Source organism: Sarcophilus harrisii, chromosome 3 (assembly GCF_902635505.1).
Source record: "Sarcophilus harrisii chromosome 3, mSarHar1.11, whole genome shotgun sequence".
NCBI lineage: Eukaryota > Metazoa > Chordata > Mammalia > Dasyuromorphia > Dasyuridae > Sarcophilus > Sarcophilus harrisii.
In genome coordinates this window covers 77,170,457-77,193,031 of record NC_045428.1, presented here as the reverse complement: position 1 = coordinate 77,193,031, position 22,575 = coordinate 77,170,457, and the positions used below count along the sequence as shown (strand labels likewise).

Here is a 22,575-nt window from a genome sequence, read left to right as displayed (position 1 = left end):
AACTGGGATCCACTAGAAATTTGTTACCTAATCTCAATTGGGTCCTTACTGTATCAAGGCAATCATTCTACTAATCTTGAACTAATTTGGCTGTCCAATTCTTCAAGGCCATACTGTCCCAAAAATTCCTATCTCTCTTCAAGGCATTCCCTAACCTTACTCATTCCCTAAGGATTTTTGATTATACACAGAAACTATCTTTGGCTTTTAAACCTCCTCATAACCTGATCCCTGCCAACCTGTCTAGTTTTTTAATATTCTACTCTTCTCCACATATTCTATGATCCAGTTGTTGTGTATTGACCTATTTGCTATTCCTCAAACAGGACATCCAGCTAACCCCATGCCTGGAATGCTCTGCTTCTTTGCCTCCACCTCTCAAGCTTTCTTGACTTCCTTCAAAACTCAGCTCAAGTACTATTTTGTGCAGAAGGCTTTCCCCTTCCACCAAGTGCTCTTCCATCTATTCTGTGTATTTCTCTTATGTACCTACTTATTTGGACGTTGTCTCCTCCATTAGAATAAAAACTTTTTGAAGGCAGGGGTTTTTTGTAACCCCAGTGCTAAGCAATATGAAATGTTCTTGGCAATATTAAGTGATTAATAAATCCTTGTTGAATTACTTGACTAAGAAACAAGACTTCAGAGAATAACACAAGAACTAAGTAGGGGTGATACACGAGAAAAGCAGGGAAAGATTAAATAATTAGAGATGATAATGAGCACAGATTACAGATTTAGAAGTGAGGCAGAGGAAGAGATGAAAATATTAAAGAGGTACAAGAAAGGAATTTTGGCTTTTTAGATATGGAGGACTAACAGTTATAGGTGATGGCAAGTTCAAATGTGACTAAGTAAGTTTTAAATTAGTTTCAGCATATTTGGGAAATAACAGATGGGCACACCTCTTTCAATGATTCTTTACAATGATTTACACTATCAGCATTCATTCACAAAGTTTTTGTACTTGCTATACTCTATATTTTCTTCTATTAAAAAATTAAATGTAATTTCTCTTAAGATGCACATGTAATTTCTTTTAAATGGTTTCTAACTAGAAGAACAGGCTGGTTACATCAGTAGGCAATTTTTTTTTTCATGAAAAAATAAAATTCTACAATTTGGCACTATGTTCAAAAAATTATCAAACTGTGCATACCATTTGACCCAGCAGTGCTCCCACTGGGCCTATATCCCAAAGAGATCTTAAAGGAGGAAAAGGGACCTGTATATGCAAAAATGTTTGTGGCAGCCCTTTTCGTAGTGGCAAAAAACTGGAAACTGAGTGGATGCCAATCAGTTGGAGAATGGCTGAATAAGTTATGGTATATGAATGTTATGGAATATTATTGTTCTATAAAACATGACCAACAGGATGATTTTAGAAAGGCCTGGAGAGACTTAAATGAACTGATGCTGAGTGAAATGAGCAGAACCAGGAGATCACTGTACATGCCAACACCAATATTATATGACGATCAATTCTGATTAACATGACTCTTTCCAACAATAAGATGATTGATGTCAGTTTTTTTTTTTAATTTAATAGCCTTTTATTTACAGGTTATATGTATGGGTAATTTTACAGCGTTAACAATTGCCAAACCTCTTGTTCCAATTTTTCACCTCTTACCCCCCACCTCCTCCCCCAGATGTTAGGATGACCAGTAGATGTTAAATATATTAAAATATAAATTAGATACACAATAAGTATACATGACTAAAACGTTATTTTGCTGTACAAAAAGAATCAGACTCTGAAATATTGTACAATTAGCTTGTGAAGGAAATCAAAAATGCAGGTGGGCAAAAATATAGGGATTGGGAATTCAATGTAATGGTTTTTAGTCATCTCCCAGAGTTCTTTCTCTGGGCGTAGCTGGTCCAGTTCATTTCTGCTCCATTGGAAATGATTTGGTTGATCTCATTGCTGAGGATGGCCAGGTCCATCAGAATTGGTCATCATATAGTATTGTTGTTGAAGTATATAATGATCTCTTGGCCCTGCTCGTTTCACTCAGCAGATTGATGTCAGTTTTAATGATCTTGTGACAAAAGAGCCATCTACACCCAGAGAGAGGACTGTAGAAACTGAATGTGGATCACAACATAACATTCTCACTCTTTGTTGTTGTTCGTTTGTATTTTGTTTTCTTACTCATTTACTTTATTTTTTTGATCTGATTTTTTTTTTTTTTTTGCAGCAAGAGAACTGCATAAATATGTTTATGCATATTGGATTTAACATATATTTTAACATGTTTAACATATGCTGGATTGCTTACCATCTAGGGGAGGGAGTGGAGAGAAAGAGGAGAAAATCTGAAATATAAGGCTATGCAAAGGTCAATGTTATCAAATTATCCATGCATATGTTTTGAAAATAAAAAGCTTTATAAAGGAGAGAGAAAAAGAGAGAGAGAGAGAGAGAAAGAGAGAGAGAGAGAGAGAGAAATGTCCTAATTTTCACATTAAAAAAAAAAAGAAAGAAACTCTATTACATAGAATGGAATGTTAATTAGCTGTGTGGATTGGTAGTATACTGACACTACCATTTTAATTTACACCCACTATGAGTTTTTTTAATAGCCTGCTTTAAAGTGGTACATGTTTTAATTTTCATTTGTTTGTCTAGTTCCCAAGCTAAATTCATAAGCTCCATCAGATTAAGAACTACATTATGATTTTTTGTATGCACCAAAGCACCTAGAATAGTTCTTTGTATATGTTATGTATAATTTATGTAAATGTCATCTTTCTCAACAGAATGTAAATCTTTTTATCTCCAGCACCTAGTTCAGTTAAGTGTTTGGCACATGGTAGGTGCTTAATAAATACTTAGTGAATGGGAAAGGTATGATAAAGGTACAAATCACTGAAGGGGCAGAGACTGATCAACTGGGAGACCAAGGTGTGTTAGAGGAAACCAAAGTCCCCAAGTAGGATAGCAACAATTGAGGAAGAAAGGGAGACCATGAGCTAGTTACTGAACTGCACTAGAAAAATGGGAGAATGACCTAATGGCAGATAACAACCAGGATCTGTACATTTATATATCTGAATATCATGAAACTAGGAGGAAAGGTTGTTAAATAATGGATGGGGGTGGTAGGGAGGGTAGGATGAAAGAGATTGCTCCAGAAGTGTCAGTGAAGAACAGAATATCTATTTCTCATCCTGGTCCAATAAGAGAAGGTACAAGAAGGACAAGAGAAGGTACATCCAGTACTGGAAAGAGAAGCTAGGGATGCACTATCTGCATGAAAAGGGTCGGCTTTTCATTTGAGCAAGAAGGAGTATGTTAAAAAAGAAAACTAATAAAGGGAAGTTTGTTAACAATAGAACAGGGGAGGGAACAATGTGAAAGCAAAATAAAATAATGACATCATAGCAAAGAAGGAGAATTTTCATTTAGTTTTTTTTTACAATAAATCACAGAGATTCAGAGAATGAAATAAAGAGACAGATTTAAAAGACATTTTAAAGGAAAAAATAATGATGGGACTTGAGAGATACAAAAATAACAAAACTCAAAAATGATACTTAAGTTTTAAATCTAAATAACTAAATGATGGTAGTACCACTGAGAAAACTAGGAAAAAAAAGATTAGAAGTAGATCATTTAGGAAAGGAAGGTAATAAGCTAGAAAATGTTAAGTTTTAAGAACAGTAAGACAGACGGGGACGTGATAAAACACTTAAAGACACTGTGTAATGCTCAGATCTAAAGTCAAGACTAGAAAAGAGCAGGCATAAAAACACAATTATCCCTTCAACATCAGAACTTTATCAGCATAAGAAATTAAATGAGAATTTTGAGGGAATTTCATAGAAGCCATAAACAACATGTAAAGGCCAGCAGACAACACAGAAAAAGTTCAGAAACTCAGAAATGTGTAAAATATATACGTACAGTATTATATAACATCAACCCAAATTTTACTTATTTGGGTTATTTATTATAAGGTACTTATTATAAAAAAAAAAGTATTCAGGTTTCTCCAGTACAAAAGGAGAGCCAAAAAAAAGCATGGATATTCCAGACTGCAGGGGCACTTTGCCCATAATCCCCATGATGTGAAACAATGTCCACCAATGGATAATGGCTAAAACAACTGTGGCACATGAATGTAATGAAATATCACCATACCAAAAGAAACAAATTTCCCACTATATGAAGAATTCAGAGAAACATAAAAAGATATAAGCTGATAGATAGTATGCAAAACCAAGAAAACAATATATGCAATAATTATGTAATGCAAGTGGAAAGAAAAGCAAAATAATTAATATTCTATAATTATAATAACTAAGCTTGGTCACAGAGAAAAATATGCAGCTCTCTTTTTGTTACAGATAGGGCACTGCTGAGTATGGAATACTGCATGAATTGTCAAACATAGCAAACACGTCATTTAGTTTTGCTGATTTTTTTTTCTTTCTTTAAAAGTATTTTTTATAAAACATAGCTCATTGGAGGTGGATGGGGAAATCAACTGGAAATGAAGGTGTGAAAACCAAAGATATCAAAAGAACTCAAAGCTTGGCAATTATCTGTCTCCCCCCCCCCCCAAAAAAAAAAGGTGATGAGGAACTGAGACTCTTACAGCTTCAATTAAAGGAAAGAGTATAGAAAAAGATGATTGCTAGGTAAAAGTTAAATTGCCTTAAATCTGAATGAAATGAAAAAGCAAAAGAAAACAAAGGACTGGCCAAGGAAGAAGATGATGCTTCATGGCAAAAAAGACAGGAGATAATTATACTTATATATATATACATATATATTGGATAAAATGTAAAAGGGATCTAGAACACTAAGAACCATACTCATCAACTGGGGTAGAGCTGAACAAATCATGAAATATGAATGTAATGAAATATTATTATATTAAGAAATGAATGACACATGAGATTAACACTCAGATCCAAAGTCTGAGGACTGATATAGGAAAACCTATATCAACTGATAAAAAAACAAAGAAAGCAGAATCAGAAGACCTAAAATAACAGTAACAATAACAACAAAATTATAATAAAAGGCTGCCAGCGAAATCGCAAGTGATCAATCATGGCTCAGGAAAACAGATGGTAAAATATGTTTCTCTTATCTCAACAGATAGGTGGGCAGCTATGACTGTGGAATGTTACAAATAATGCTGGATGTAATTGTTCTATGGGTCAATCTTTCTTAATTGTTTTTCTTTGGGAGGGGAGAAACAATGGAAAATAAATTGGACATAAAAAACAAAAGACATAACAAATAACACATTTTTCCTAGAAAAAAACTGAGAAAAAGGTCATCTGTCCTAAAACAACTAAGCTGAACAAACTGGAAATAAACAAATATAGTAGAATATTATTGCACTGTAAAGGAAGGACTCAGAGATTCATAGGCAAACTTCTATGAATTTTTTTTTTTTTTTTTTTTTTTGCAGAGTGAAAAAATCAAAGTGAAAAAATAATAACACACATGATGGTTACAATAATAATAAAAGCCACAAAACTCTAGCCAAATATAATGGTCAAAGTTAAGGACATATCTTAATAACTGAAAAATTATTTTTAGGGAACATATTTTAAAGAAGATTTGTTTAAGTTTTTATTGGGAAATGATTGCTACAGCAAAAAAAAAAAAAAAAAAAAAAAAAAAATCCCATCAATACTTTTTTAAAGGTTAAAGAGGGAAGAAATGTTTGTTTGTTTTTAAGGAATTGCTGAGCTTTGAATTTGTTCCCTAGGCTATGGAGAATCCTTGAAATTTTTTTAAGAAACAGAACGCTATCATGGAAATGATGTTTTGTGTACTTAGTGGATGAATAAATAGGTGTGAATAAATTAATCAACAAGCATTTATCAAACAATTTCTGTGTCAAGCATTATACTTGGTGATAAGAGAATAAAAAGTAGTTCAAGTCCTCAAGGAATTTACATTCCAGAGGCAAAAGTCAGCAAATAAGAATGTGCAATAGTCACTATCTTCCCAAAAAAGCAGAGAAATGGAACTGAATTTTTCTTGTCATGATGGTACCTGTCCTAGGGGAGCACAATAGTCAAAAGAACCCTGTATTTCCAGAGTATATCCCTCTACTATTAAACAAAAAGCAAGATAGTCTCTCAAAATTACATGATACAATGCTACCTTTCCAAGTTCCTGTTTAGAAGTCAGAACTAGAAAAGAAAGGTCAAAGTACATCTCAATTTTTTTGGGGGGGTAAAGCTGAAAAAAAAAACATTGGAATTAAAAATATTGAAAATAACGACTGAAGTTGTCTTTTATGAGGTATTGCAAGGGTGAATGTTGAAAACTATCTTTGCATGTACTTTGAAAAATAAAAAGCTATAGCTATACCCAAAGAAAGAACACTGGGAATTGAATATAAACTGCTTGAATTTTTGTTTTTCCTCCCGGGTTATTTATACCTTCTGAATCCAATTCTCCCTGTGCAACAAGAGAACTGTTTGGTTCTGCACACATATATTGTATCTAAGATATACTGTAATCTATTTAATATGTATAAAACTGCTTGCCATCTGGGGGAGGGGGTGGAGGGAGGGAGGGGAAAAATCGGAACAGAAGTGAGTGCAAGGGATAATGTTGTATTTGTTTGTTTGTTTCTTTTGCTGAGGCATTTGGGGTTAAGTGACTTGCCCAGGGTCACATAGTGGAAGTGTTAAGTGTCTGAGGTAAGATTTGAACTCAGGTCCTCCTGACTTCAGGGCTGGTATCTATCCACTGCACCAACTAGCTGCCCCCAAGGGATAATGTTGTAAAAAATTACCTTGGCATGGGTTCTGTCAATAAAAAGTTATTAAAAAAAAATAAATAAGTAAGAAGCTATTATAATTTTTTTAAAAAAACCCAACAAACTCCTTTTTAAAAAAATCGTCTTGTACACAGTTGTACAATACTAAGCAAAACTCAACAAGTGTTAATTAAATAATGATGGGTGTAAACTTTCCAAAGATAAGAAAAATTCAAATATATTGGCCTTTCTGTTTCCTGGGGACAGGGGACATGGACACTATTTATGAGACAGTAAAAATAATAATAAACTGAATTTGGAAAGCAACACTCAAGTTACTGCTCTGCCACTAAACAGCTATTTCACTTTGCATACATAGCCCCTTTGGATTTCAGTTTCTCATCCATAAAAGAAGAGACTGGACTTGATGATCTTTAAAATCTCTTTTCAGCACCAGCATTCCATGAAGCCAATGTCTGTTCTAATTGAGTTATAAAGGACAGATAAAGAAATGTGTTTACCAAGAAGTTCTACCAGATGAAGTGAATTTCTTAGAAGAAACACATTTTGCCACAGCTTCCTCTATCATCAGACCTAACCCAATGTGATGGTCAAAGAAATTTAATGTCCACATACAAAATCTGTGTGTTACATCACTACTTTATTTTTAATAAGAAAAGAAACACTTACTCTTGTCTCTCATATCTGAGGGTTTCTCGGATGGACCATGCAACCTGGTATGGCGAGGCTTGCTCTGATTCCTCCAATTCTTCTCCACTATCTTCAGACCAGTCCAGCCCTGAGGCAGATGAGCAGATAACATATAGATAGAAAAATAAAAATTCAAAGAAATAATTTATCTTTGAATTTAGGAAATAAAAATTGTTCAAAATTGCCCAAGCTAATAATGGTAAGTACTACCATAATGTAAATAAATTCTAACTAAGATGCCTGTTTGATTTTAAGACATTACTACAATAGCTAATTAATATTCATTATTTTAAAAAACTGATCCTTAAATACAATAACAAAAAAATGTTTTCTACTCTTTATTAAAGATGTCTATCATCAGCAAGGATAAAAATAAGGAGCCATAGGATGTATTTTAAGATATAAGGAGATTTACAGTAAGGACATACTTCTATCCTTCTAGCATTTATAGTTCACTGCTATGAATATTCCCATTACCAGTGCAGATCACAATCCTTCTATAACTTGATAAATAGTCTTCTTGAATTGTTATAGTTAAACTAGCCATCACTTGGCTAAGCTGATAATAAGTCTGTGAGAACTTAGGTAGGCAGAAGAAAATAGCTGGTTGCTGTCCTTTGTTCTCAAAGAAGACCAAACTGACATTATTATGTTAGAGTCAAGTTAGTGTGTCTGACTGGCTGATCAGAGCAATATGTGCTCAGAATGCTCTGCCACACGTCTGCCATATGAACATTTGGAGGGAACTCTTAAACTTTGTACATCTCACATTTCTTCTGAGCTAATTCAATTCTGCTTTGCTCATAGAGCACAGCCCCTTTTCTGATGAGGGCATGCCATGCTGGGCAGTCCCATGCCAGTGTCTCCCATGTCATACAATCAGTTCCAAAGTTTTTAAGAGAGACCTTGAGAGTGTCCTTGTATGTTTTTTTCTGACCATTTTGTGAGTGCCAGCCCTGTTTGAGTTCTCCATAAAAGTCTTTTTTTTGACAAGTGTACATTTCAAATTCCTTTGCAGAGAGCACCTACTCCGCTGAATTGGCCACATTGTTTAAATGCCAAATGTATACTAGGCAGATCAAAATACAAAGTACATCAATAAGTAGTATGAAAATATCATTAAAAATTAAATATACCACAAACAAAAACACAAATCTGGGAGTTTCAGGGAGAAGGCCTAAGGGAAGAGCGAAAAGGTAAACAAGAATATCCTGTATTCAGGACTGCTGAGCTCCATTTGCTTATGAAGTTTAAAATGAATAAACTCAGATAAGAGAACAAGAGTATTATGAGTACTTGAAGTGAATGAGGGAGTCACTTGCAGTGAAGGAGGGAGATGCAAAAATGGAGGTAAAAGACAAATTTTGCCAATTTCTTAATTTGGTCAGAGGCAACCCAGTTTATCTTCAACTGTCTGAAAACAGATAAAAACTATGTATGGAATTATTTTTGTAATGTACAATCAATTAAGAATAATCCTGCTCAAGTGATTTATTAAAGTTATATTTATTTTTTACATGGCTTACTTTATTATAAAGGAGTTTCAGTTCAAGAGCGCTTATTAATCAAACTAAGTCTTTTCAGTTTAATGAGCCTTTGCTTGTGCTCTAAGATAAAAAGAACTACCCATCATTGAAAATTAAATTATATTTTGAAAATTGAAAATATAGCACTCACCAACCCCCACACAGCAAGACTAAATTACAAAGTTAAATACAACTAGTTTAAGAAGGACAAATGAAAGGTAAAAACCACTGATGGTCAAATTTGACTATCAATTCACCTTCTAACTCACAATAATATATCTAGTCGTAAATGGCTTCAAAAGACCTCCAAAGATTTTATTGAAGATTATGGATACAGATTTGGAATTCATTCAGTTCCTTCAGTAAAGAATGATAAATTCCCCCTCCCCTTCAATTTTCTAGGATCCAAATTTAGAGGGGTAATAGGGGATGAAAAATAAATGACATGACATCTAACATTACTCTGAGGACACTTAATTCTGAATGAATATAATTACTAATTCCGCTTAAAACTAATTTCATTATATTAGTATATTGTTATTTCTATTTTAAAAACTGGATTTTGCATATCCACTTTTTCTTTTATTTTTTTAAATCTTAATTTCTAAAATTATTTTTATTTTCTGAGGGAAGGGAATAAACATTTAATTTGCTCAGGGTCATAGAGCTAGTAAACATTTGAGGCTGAATTTAAACTCAGGGCTTCCAGACTCTAGGCCACACACTCTATCCATAGTACCACTGAGCAAGTGACACAAAATCAGTCAGTCACAACCATGGAAATTCATTACTCAAGTCTTTCACATGCATATGAAACTTACTGATTTTGGCATTTAATATTACTTTTGTAAGTTCATCTTTAAAGATTTTGACTTTAGCAAAAGGACTTTCACACGATTTCATTAAACAAGTATTTATTAGGTCTGCTTTCTAGGCCAGGCACTGTGTTGGCCCTAGGGATACAAGGAGAAAGAGATACAGCCCCTGACAACAAATGGAAGGTCAGGATAATGGAGGGAGACTAGGAAAAAGCCTCTTTTAGGAGATGGCCCTGAAGTTAATTCTTTTTTTTTTTTTTCTTTTTTTTTTTTTGCTGAGGCAATTGGGGTTAAGTGACTTGCCCAAGGTCACACAGCCAGGAAGTGATAAGTGTCTGAGAACACATAAGAACACATTTGAACTCAGGTTCTCCAGGCTTCAGGACTGGTGCTCTCTCCACTGCATACCTAGCTACCCCACTGAAGTTAATTCTTGAAAAGAATTAGAGATTCCAAAAGAATAAAGTTAGGAGGAAGAACATTTCAGGTCTAGAGAACAGCTCCTTCAAAGACAAGAAAGCAACAGACAAACTATTGTGTCCATCGTGTAGATCATGCCTGAATATTCTGCTATCAGCATAGCAAGAAGGCCAGTTTGACTGGAAGATAGACTGTATGAGCAGGAGTAGAAAGACAGACTATAATCAGATCTTAGAATCAAAAAAGGAATCTCTGTTTGATTCTAGAATCACTAAGAAACTACTGCAATTTTTTAAACAAAGAAGTGTCAGACAGGCCCGTATTGTGAACACATTAATTTGGCAACCATATGGGGGATAGATTTTTAAAAAGCGGAGAACATGGAGGCTACCTCAATAATCTTATCAAGATGTGATGAAGACTTGAAGTAGGGGAGTGTCAAGGGAATGAAGAGGTCAGATGCAAGAAATGTTGTGGAGCAGATGATGTAGTGGATGGAACACCAGCCCTGAAACCAGGAGGACCTGAGTTCAAATCTGGTCTCAGACACTTAACATGTCCTAACTGTATGTGACCCTGGGCAAGTCACTTAACCCCAACTGCCTCATAAAAACAAAAAAAAAGAAATTCTGTGGAGCCACCAAAATATGGTAACTGGAAGATGGTGACATTCTTGACAGAAAATAGGGAAGTTATAATCAAATTGGAGTCATCATAAAAAAAGTTAAATTGGTCATTCTCTCAAAAGATTTTAAGTGGGTTTATTCATGTCAAAGAACATTACTTAATAGAATAGCTAAGAAAAAAATCAACTGAAAAAATTATTGAGATTTAAGATTAGATAATATGTTGCTACTAACAAAGAAATTCTTAAATCTATACTCAAAATTACTGGCAAATGTAAAGTCACCTTAAGAGGCACATTACTTTCCCTTTGCCAAATATAATATTCTAATTTACCCCAAAAGATACAGAATCAATAATGAAATAATCACAATAGCAACAATTTCATTCTGTATACCGTAAGTATATAATAAACTATCTTTCATAGACAAAGGTGATGTCTCAGATCTACCATTAATAGCATAAGTGAAATAGGTTTATGCTAAATCATCCAGACCCACTCACCTGGTAACTTAGCGATCAATGTTACATACCTATGAAACGCCAAAGATGAGGAATGCTGTCTGTGATCATGGAAATGAATGTCTGTCCTGACATGAAACTATCTGAGCCTTAAAATCAAAACTTTTCTAACCTTGGCCTCATTTGTACTAGTTCTAATATAACCAACTAAGCTAACCAAAAACAGATTATGGGTGAGCAAAGTCCCCTAATCTGGTCTTCTAGCTTCTAGAATGTTTCCTTTTGCTCTTGGCAAAACAAATATGATTTAGATGATTATATTTGCTAATGGATTTAAAAGTATTATTTTCCCCCAAAATAAACCTTCCTTTCAAAAATTTTTTTTGAGTCCTAAAAATATGGATTCTGGTTAAACACAAATAAGTATTTCCTGTTTCTTTTATGTTTGTAACATCAAAGATTAATTCATAGGTGCTATATTCTCATAGTTTTAGTTAGTCATTTTTAAAATTCAATGATACTAGGGAATGGGGTTATTTAAAAAGTTAAAAGATTTATCAGTTACCATTGTTGAAGAGTTACCACTGTTGTAACTGAAAGCTGGTGGTGTCCTTGACAGAAACAGGGAAGTTATCTTTAAATTGGGCTCATCATAAAGAATGTAAAATGATAATTGTTCTCTCATAGATTATTTTAAATGGGTTAAAATTTAAAGATTAAATTTTCCAAACACTTAAATAACTACTTCCTTAGATTTTTAGTTTACATAAGCTAGCTGAATTTATATTTATAAAACTAAAAATATATTTCCCATTTTAATAACTTTGCCTTTACACCACAGTGCACTGTTGGTAGAGATGTGATATAGTTTAGCCATTCTGCAAAGCAATTTGGAACCATGTCCCTAAAATTGTTAAATTGTATATACTCTTGGAATTGACTATACATACCACTATTGGGCCTACATCTCAAGGAGAGCAAAGAAAAAAAGAAAGGACCTATATGATCAAAAATACTAATATCAGCTTTTCATACTAGCCAAAATTTGGAGACTAAGATTGTGTATTGGGAAATGGACAAACAAATTATGGCATAGGAATATAATGGGAAGATTATATTCTTCATCATATAAGAAATGATGAAATGGACAGTTTTAATGAAAAGTGAGATTACTGTGAACTGATGCAGAAGGAAACAAGCAAAATTAGAAAAAAATTTATTCAGAGATGAGAAAAATCGCTTTGAATGAGTTAGAACTCTAATTAGTGCAATGATAAACCACAAATCAGAAGATAAAATATACCACACCTGACAGAGTACATTTGATGAACTTAAAATGCAGGCACAGACATTTTCACGTAGGCTAATTCAGGAATTTGCCTGGCAGAATTATGCATATTTGCTAGATATGGTTTATTATGAAAGTGGTTGCTTCCAATGCCTGGAATTTTCTCTTGCCTCACCTCTGTCTTCTGACCTCCCTCAAGTGCCCAATAAAATCCCATGTTTTATGTTTTAAGTCTTTTGTCTTCCCTTTTTTGATTATCTCCAATTTATTTTGAATATGCCTTGTTTGCATATAGTTATTTTTGCATGTTGTCTCCCCCATTAGATTATGAGCTTCTTGAGAACCCTGGTTTTGGAGTCGGGAAGATCTGAATTCAAAGCCAGCCTCAGACACATATTTGCCATGTGATCATGGGCAAGTCACTTAACCTATCTCAGTTTCTTCTTCTGTAAAATGGGGATAATAACCCCTCCCTGGATTGTGGAGGATAGAACGAGGTAATATTTGTAAAACTTGCAAACCATATAGCACTACATAATGCTAGTTACTAGGAGGCAGCTAGATGGTGCAGTAGATAGAGCACTAAAGGAACTCTGGGATCCGAGGTAAATCATTTCACTTTTATTTTCTTCAGTTTCCTCTTCTGTGAAATAAACAGAACCCCTGAAATAAACAGTAATAGAGTCCCTGAACCTCTTAGGGTTGTTCTGAAGATAAGTTAATATTTTAAAATGCTTTTCAAACCTTAAGAGTGTATATAAATGCTAACTATGGTGATTTTTTGGGCCTTTTTTTGTAACCCCAGAATTAGCACATAATAGGATAAATGTTTGTTGAACTGACTTAATTTTCACTTTTCGTTTTATTATTGTGGCTATTCATGTGAGAGAAAGGTGGAAATGGAAGAGAAAGAATGCAATAATATGCAATAATAATTACAATTTTAAGAATTAACTCTCACATAATACTTTATAATCAGCTAATTTACACATTTTAACAGAATATTTTGCTTTATAAAGAAATGCAAGGGGAGCAGATGGTTGGTGCAGGGGACAGAGCATCAATCCTGAAGTCAGGAAGATCGGAGTTCAAATTTGACCTCAGACACTTAACACTTCCTAGCTGTGTGACACTGGGCAAGTCACTTAACCCCAATTGCTTCAACAACAAAAAAAAAGAAACAAAGAAAGAAACAAAGAAACTTTTGGGTATATCCAAAGAGGGAAAACAACTCTGAAGCACAAAAGCAACGGTGAGAAGCCCAGATGTGTAAGTTGCCAGCTCTTTGGTCTGCTCCTAGATCCCTAGGCCAGAACCGATTATCCACTCACCTAGATGGGGAAACAGATCTGTGTCCAGCTGCCGTCTCCGAGTGCACAGTTTCACCAGTCTCTGCAGCCGACTCATGCAAGCTGAGTGTGGAGAGAAGGCTGTGGCTTTCATGAGGACCCGGTCAGTCCGGGGCGGGTCCGCAGCAGGAGCCCTACCGGAGGGCGGGAGAGGCAGGGGTCTCTTCTGGGACGACTGCCTGGCTTGTGCTATAGTGTGTGTGGTGGGTGCCACTCCCTGCATTGGTAGGCTGGTGTTCTGAGGTGGAGGGGACTTGCAGACCAGACCCTGCGGCAGCCCTGGAGGCTTTAAAGAAGTCGATAAAGGTGGCAGATGGGCGTGCTGCTGCGGAGGCTGCTGCTGCAAAGGTGCAGGAGGGGGGCTAAAGTGCTCTTGGCGGACTTTTAAAATCTCTGTCTCTCTCTGGCGTTGCCGATTCTGAGCCAGCTTACTCTGCAACTTCTTCCTCACGGTTGCCCCTTTCTTTAGGTCATCATCTTCCTCATTGAAAGCAAAAGGATCTTCCAACTCTGTCTCCAGGTAGTGGAGAGGGACCCTTGCCCCTGGTGGTGACAGGGACATTCCATCAAGTCCATTGGGCATCTTCAAGGCCAGGGTGGGCACCGTCAGGCTGAAGGCCATGGTATCCATCTGGTGCCTGGCCTTCGCCTCCTCTAATGGGTCATTCTTTTTCTTCCTCTCTTTTTTCGGTATAAAGCCAAGTACCTGCAAGTGGCTGTTGCAGTACCTTTAAAAAAATGCATACACAGTAAGTTCTGGATGTCCTTTGGACAGGATAAATAGAGCTAAATGAAATCCCCAAGACCCATCTGGGTACTTGAAAAGTGGTTGTTACTAGTTAAAATCCACATTCCCTAAATAATGAGAATTCTTATACTGACATTTCAGGATAATTAGCAAGAAGACTAGGCTGAAATGGCCATTTAAAAAGACCCAAACACCAAAAGATGTTTTTTCATTTTATACATCAACTAAGGCATTTTAAGGTGATACAGGGCATCCTTGGTTTAGAAGGGTTTCAGTAATATGAGTGTCACGTTTCTTATAGTAGTCTCCAGCTAAAGAGTGCAATGGAACATGGCTAGTTAAGCCAAGAACCCAGTCTTTCTTCCTAGTTATTTATTTTATCTCACTCAGAGGACAAAAGTTGTGGAGAGCAGGGCAAGCCTTCCATTCTCCATAAATGATCACACTTCTCAACAGTGTTTTACAGAGTTCTCTTTAAAGAAAAGGATAAGTAGACTTGTGATGGAGAGAGCCATCTGCATCCAGAGAGAGGACTATGGAGATTGAATGTAGGTCACAACATAGTATTTTCACCTTTTTTGTTGCTTGTCTGCTTCCCCAGCCCCTTTCTCATTTTTTCCCCTTTTTGATCTGATTTTTCTTATGCAGCATGATAAAATGTATAGTAGAATTTCACATGTTTAACATACCTTAGATTACTTGCTGTCTAGGGGAGGAGATGGGGGGGAAAGAAGGGGAAAAAATTTGGAACACAAGGTTTTGCAACAGTGAATATTGAAAACTATCTTTGCATATATTTTGAAAATAAAAACCTATTATTAAAAAAGTAAAATAAAAAATAAAGGAAGGGATAATAACACAAGTATTTCATAAACATTTTAACGGAATTTATAGGAACCATAAATGCTATGTCCAATAGAGTGTGTGTGTGTGTGTTAGTGCACACACTCACATAACAGAGAAGGATGTGTGTGATGTGTGTATGTATATATGTATATATATATATATATATATATATATATATATATATATATATCTTTACTTATACTTCTATTGTAAATTAAAAACCTATTTCTTTCAATTAACATCTCTTTAGTCTGTTACTGACATTAGTGTCTTAACGAATTTGGGCATATGTATTTCTGGAAGTAAATCCCCATAAGTCTCTCACTTTTTACAGAATAATTTCTAGCAAAGATAGAAAAAATAGACAAGTCTTACATATTTGACTGTGCTAGCTTAAGAACCACTGGCCTACAGCATACCTAAAGAGGATCAACTAAAGAAACAAGTACATGGAGATGATACTGTGTAAATACACATAGAACTCTGGTTCAGTAAATAATTTTAATTTCACTAATTTTAAAGATAAATTTAAAATAATTTCACAGCTTTTATTTAGGCCTCAAATCAATCTTTTCTCCTCCCTTGAACAGTTTTCTTTTGCCAATATGCATATGTACTGTCCCAACTACAAGTGACCTTACATTTTTTTGTATTAATATAATAATCTATAAATTGACAATCCCCCATCTTTACCATAATTGTTTAAAAAAAAGAATACTACTGACAATTCTGTTTATCTCTCATATAACTTTCCTATATAGTGTAACTCTAGTGATATTCTAAAACAGTGAATTTTAACCTTTTTTGTGTCATGGATCTCTTTTGGCAGACTGGTGAAACTATGAACCACTTTCCACAATATTGCTTTTAAATTTATAAGCAATATAGGGTTACAACAGAAACAATTACACTGAAAAACAGTCATCAAAATTTTTTTTAAGTTCATGAACAAACAACAGGTAAAGATCTCCTGTTTTAAAATTATTTACAAAAATACTAATTTCTAATCTATGTGTACAAAGCATGACAAATGGACAGAGGCAACCACAGAAATGGGAAAATCTGATTTCAAGTCCCCACTTTTGATGCTGTTACCCTAGGCAAGTCATTTAATTTTTCAGTGCCTCAGCTAATAGTCTAAATTTGTAAGTAAAAAAGCAGTTGCAGAACTGCATTGGTGGGGAGTTTCCTCATCCAAAGTTCTGTGTACTTATGAATAAAAGTACAGACTACTCCCCTTCAAATGTATAAATATATACAAATTCTCTGGGAATATAAATATGAAATTAATTATCAATTAAAATTTAGTTTTCATATATTGCCAATTATCTATCATTTCTGATTATCTATGCCAAGAAATTTCCATACTGCTTTGAATATTCAAGAACTGATTTTGTGAAATCACTGAAAATTTAATACAAAATTAAGACAAATTATAAAAGATTGATTGTTAACATAATTATTAAAAATAAAAAATCTTTGGCAAAAACCTGAGCTGACTAAATTGTTTTTAAGTTGTTATCCTCTCTTTCCCTCTCCCCATTAGACTATAAATTCCTCAAAAGAAGATCCTATTTTTTGCCTTTCTTTGTATCCTCATTGCTTAGTAGAGTGCCTGGCACATGGCAGGTACTTAATACATGGTACTGACTTTATAATTCAAAGTAAGGAAAAAAACTAACAAAAAATAATCACTCTGGTCCTTCCATTGAGTATAATACAATGCAATTCATTCTGTTTTAGCAAGAAAGGGCCTCTTAAAGCAGAAGCTGTAATATATTTGGCCAAAGTGTAAGTCATTCAATATTAAGAAGTTTCCTGAATTCTCCAACTCATCAAAATTATATTGTAAAATACTATCCTTAATAGTCTGTTAAAAAAAAAAAACCTTATAAAACATTTTTAAAATATTCACCCTAATTATCCAAGAACTTTATCATGAATACTAATAAATCTTTTTTTCTGTTACCTATAAAAGAAGCAAACAAATATAGCCTTGTAACCATGAACAACAGCTGTAAACAGGTTCAAGCATAATAGTAATATTACGATCTAGATTTCTTCAAGTTATTTTAAAAACATTATTCCTCTCCCAAATTCTGGTCTCGCAAATTAGAAATAATTTTGATTTAGATTTTTTTAGGATTTGAAAAACAACAGATGCTAATGACATCTAAGTCAATACAGAATACAGAAAAAGAAAATATAATTAATATTGGGTTATGGTATCATCCAGTAAAAATATCTAAATTAGTATTTAATCATAGCATCTCCTAATAGATTTATGAGGAATTAAGAGTCTATCCCTAGCCATCTTTGTCTTTTAAAAAATCTTAAGTGAGAAATGCAAATTAAGACAACTCTAAGATACCACTACACACCTGTCAGATTGGCTAAGATGACAGGAAAAAATAATGATGATTGTTGGAGGGGATGTGGGAAAACTGGGACATTGATTCATTGTTGGTGGAGTTGTGAACGAATCCAACCATTTTGGAGAGTAGTTTGGAACTATGCTCAAAAAGTTATCAAACTGTGCATACCCTTTGATCCAGCAGTGTTACTACTGGGATTATATCCCAAAGAGATTATAAAGAAGGGAAAGGGACCTGTATGTGCACGAATGTTTGTGGCAGCCCTTTTTGTAGTGGCTAGAAACTGGAAACTGAATGGATGTCCATCAGTTGGAGAATGGCTGAATAAATTGTGGTATATGAAAATTATGGAATATTACTGTTCTGTAAGAAATGACCAACAGGATGATTTCAGAAAGGCCTGGAGAGACTTACACGAACTGATGCTAAGTGAAATGAGCAGGACCAGGAGATCATTATATACTTCAACAACAATACTAGATGATGACCAGTCCTGATGGATCAGGCCATCCTCAGCAACGAGATCAACCAAATCATTTCTAATGGAGCAGTAATGAACTGAACTAGCTATACCCAGAAAAAGAACTCTGGGAGATGACTAAAACCACTACATTGAATTCCCAGTCCCTATATTTATGCACACCTGCATCTTTGATTTCCTTCACAAGCTAATTGTACAATAATTCAGAGTCTGATTCTTTTTGTACAGCAAAATAATGTTGTGGTCATGTATACTTATTGTGTATCTAAGTTATATTTTAATATATTTAACATCTACTGGTCATCCTGCCATTTAGGGAGGGGGGGGGGGGGTGGGGTAAGAGGTGAAAAATTGGAACAAGAGGTTTGGCAATTGTTAATGCTGTAAAGTTACCCATGTATATATATCCTGTAAATTAAAGGCTATTAAATAAAAAAAAAAAAAAAAAAAAAAAATCTTAAGTGTACTTCAGAGCTAAAAAGTGAAAAAAAAAAGAGGTTATCTGGGATGCCTATAACATTGTGGGGAACTTCTGATTGGCCTCACATTTTAATTTGTGCTCTTAACTCTGGTAATAATAAGTCTTTAGTCCTGGCCCTTGGGAAAATATCCAAGATTGGCAAATGCGTCAATGTTGAACTAAATTTAAAAGCAAAATTATATAGATATTAAAAAATGCTACTTAAGGCAATGAATTAATTTATGTTCATCCATCATCCTAAAATAAAGAGTAATGAGAAATTGTAATTTTCAGGCTACTTAATCTATAAAATCAAATTCTGACATGAACATTTTCTACAAAGTATGAGTCTTTTTTTCATCTAAGATTAAACTTTTATTTCTTCCCTCACTAAACAACTGTCTATAACTTTCAGGTATTGTAATTTGAAGCCTGAAGTGCTGATTAGTAATTCTAAGGGAGTACTCCCAAATCACTACATTAAACCACACAGTCATTTTGCTATAATCTCATTTTATACAAATTATTTATTTCACACATTAAATGTAAATTACAGTTCTGGATGCTCACCAGAACAACTTTTATACTCTAATCAAACAGATATTTACTTGAATACAGAAAGGTGAAGGCTGAGTATCAAGTTTTCCCAACAGTGGAAATATAATACATAAGAAAAATGCAAAACTAAAATTATGATTTTCAGTTACTTATATAAAAACAATATGACCAGTTTTTCAAGGGATAGCTAAAATTGTTGGGAAAATGTGCAATATTTGCTTTACTGAATAATCCTCTACTTGAATAAATAAAGTAATAAATAGGGTGGACATTGCTCTTTGATGATGAAGAAAATCACAAAGGGAAAAATTGCCCATAAAAAAAGAATATGAATTCTCTTAAGAACATGCAAGATGTATGATCAGCAGCAAATCATCTCTTTCAATTCATGTACACATTTTATCATAAAACTTATTTCCAAGACATTGTTTTCTTAGAAGGAATTTTTTTGGGCATCTTTTTTCAGTTTGTCTTAGAACTACCTTAGATGTAAAAACAAAGTTTGGTGTTCTGTGAGTACACACACACACACACATATATATATATATATATATATATATATATATATATATACACACCAAACTTTATTGTCACAAAAAGGCTTAAAAATCATTTTTAAAAGAACATAAAACTTGAATAATATCTTTAACAGGACAGATTGAGGCATAATCCAATGACATTTCTGGTCTTCCTTTTTTTTTTTTTTTAAAGAAACATATACCTATATACCCTACCACCTTTTAGCCAAAAATGTCAAAATCCTTGAAAAAATATTTAATTTCATAATCATATTTCCTGCAACATTCTGTTTTAAAAAATGTCTACAAAATAGTTTTCATTTGCACCAATGAGAGATTTTCTGAATGCCATCTTAATCAGTAAGTAACCAGTGAGCTTATATATGAGAAAAAAATTCCTTTTTTAATTGCTTTCATTTAAATAACTAATAAACTTAAAAGAGTCAGAACTTTCTTTGCAAGGTCTTCATAAGCTATAGAAATAATAGCAAATTTTGTGGAGGAAAAAAGTTTAATAGTTAATTCTGGATTGCCTATAAAATTAAGAGGGAAAAATACTTGAACATGCTTTACTGGAACACTTCTTTTATAAATATTCCCTAATCCCCAAAGGAATAAAAATACAATTTAAGCAAAAAATAAATAACAAAAACAAAAAACCTAAATCACAATTCATATTAATTACATGTAGGCCTTAATAAGTCTTACCTGCGATCCTCAGATTTGGGGATGGGGTTGGTGCAGCGTTGGCTGTTATACTTGGCCACATATTCACATTGCTTGAAGGGGGCAGTCTTGTCCTCCAGAACGTGTCTGATACAGAAAGCGTAGCCGTTGAGCCGCCGCTGCTTGCACAGTTTGGGGCTATATGAGCACAAGGGCTTATTGTCAACCTCAGAGAAGTGTATGTGTTTCCCTTCATACATCACGTGACTCTATTCCTTGTGAACATCAGCTAAAAGATGGCCAAAAAAAGAATCAATATGTAATAAAAATGTGTCCAAATGCATAAAACTTAAAATTTACATTTCATTGATGGATTCTGGCCAAAACGTCATACCTGATTTTAAATCTTCTGTACCATATCAATGTTAAGAAAGAGCCCCAAGGACACTTCTATCCTGGAATGCTGCAGAATCAAGATGAAGCAGATTGTCTATGAAAATATAAAAATACTTAGTTGACAACATGAAATAAAGAGAACAACATTACTTAATTTAAAAAGTAATTTATTCAATATAATTCAACATCTTAACTAAGAGACTTTAATTACTACTAAGAAACTAAAAGGCATATTACAAAACTTAGAAATTATTTCAAAATATCAAATTTAATAATAGGAATTCAAGTTAAACCTTGTAAATACCTAATAACAAGAAGAATTTTTCCATAAATGAAGGATATTTTCATTAGTTACCAATGTCACATCTTGTACCCTGTTTAGACCTTAAACTCTTTAAATGCAAAAATAATTTTCTCTAACACTAAAAGTAGTCAGCAGAAATTCATTTTGTAAAACCAATAGCAGGCTGGTTAAACTGTTAAAAAATTGCCTATGGAATATTCAAACAGCTAATTCATTACAATAATGAAATATAATGCTTTGTGATTTATAAAGCATTTTCCTCCCAATAGTCCTGTGAGGAAAGCAGATAAAATGGTGTTTTACATCCATTATCTAATTTGACCCTTACAGCAACCTAAAGTAGCCAGTTAGATAGTACTATTCAATTTGCAGATGGGGGAACTAAGGTACAAAATGAGTAAGTGATTTGTTCAAAATAACACGCTCAAAAATGGCAGCATCAGGTCATCTGCCTCTACATAAAGGGCTTTTCCCACAATAATGTTTCTTAACGGCAAAAGCTTCTTTCTTCATTACAAACCCTATCCTTCTTAGGTAACTTTGTATTTGTTTTATATTACCACTGAGTCTGTAAATTCCTAGAGGACAAAATCCAGGCTCCTACTTTTCAGTTAACATCATATTATTTAACACGTTGATTCTTTTATATGTATTACTATTTATAAAAGTGTTATGAGTATTAAGGAATTTTTTCCTCTCTTTTTTTCCAGAGAAATTTTCAATAACTACCTTTACATAAACTGTGTCCACCAGGATTAGTGATATTTTATGCTAGATTACAACATCTATGACAAATCAATCATCAACTGGTAAAACTGAAACATATTAAAGATCATCTAGTAAACATTCATTGTATAGCTGAAGATCATGAAGTTGAGAGAAGTGACTTGTTCACAGACATTAGGTCAGCCAACAGCATAATTTAATTTCAAGGAATGAAATACTCCCTCTCATGGAACAGGATAGCAAATGCCTAAAACTACTGAATGATAATATAAGAATAAACACATTTTCCTTCACACTACCAGCCAGTTTTGAGTGGAGAGATAAGAACAAAGTAGGAAAGGAAAGATTTAAGGAAATATTTCTTAAATCAACCAACTTCTCAGGTTCCCTAGGAATTCCTGGATTCTTGTCTGGAGCTGTCTTTCAGTCATTTTTTTACAGTCATGTCCCACTCTTCAAGACATCATTTGGAGTTTTCTTCACAAAGATATGGGAGTGATTTGCCATTTCCTTCTCCAGCTCATTTTACAGATGAGGAACTAAGGCAAACAGGATT

The 22,575-nt window shown here is 34.0% G+C and overlaps 1 protein-coding gene across 3 annotated transcripts in view; it reads right to left on the bottom strand.

Moving 5' to 3' along the window:
• The window catches only part of INO80D (INO80 complex subunit D), a 77,815-nt gene that overhangs the window by 42,638 nt on the left and 12,602 nt on the right, over positions 1-22,575 (bottom strand). For all 3 annotated transcript variants that reach the window (XM_031958245.1, XM_031958244.1, XM_031958243.1), the window contains 4 exons: positions 20,988-21,083; positions 20,636-20,882; positions 13,924-14,669; positions 7,434-7,542 (listed from right to left, as the gene is read on the bottom strand). In XM_031958245.1, coding sequence (XP_031814105.1) covers positions 7,434-7,542; positions 13,924-14,669; positions 20,636-20,853 — 1,073 coding nt within the window. In that variant the 5' untranslated portion in view covers positions 20,854-20,882; positions 20,988-21,083. The remainder of the gene's footprint in view (positions 1-7,433; positions 7,543-13,923; positions 14,670-20,635; positions 20,883-20,987; positions 21,084-22,575) is intronic.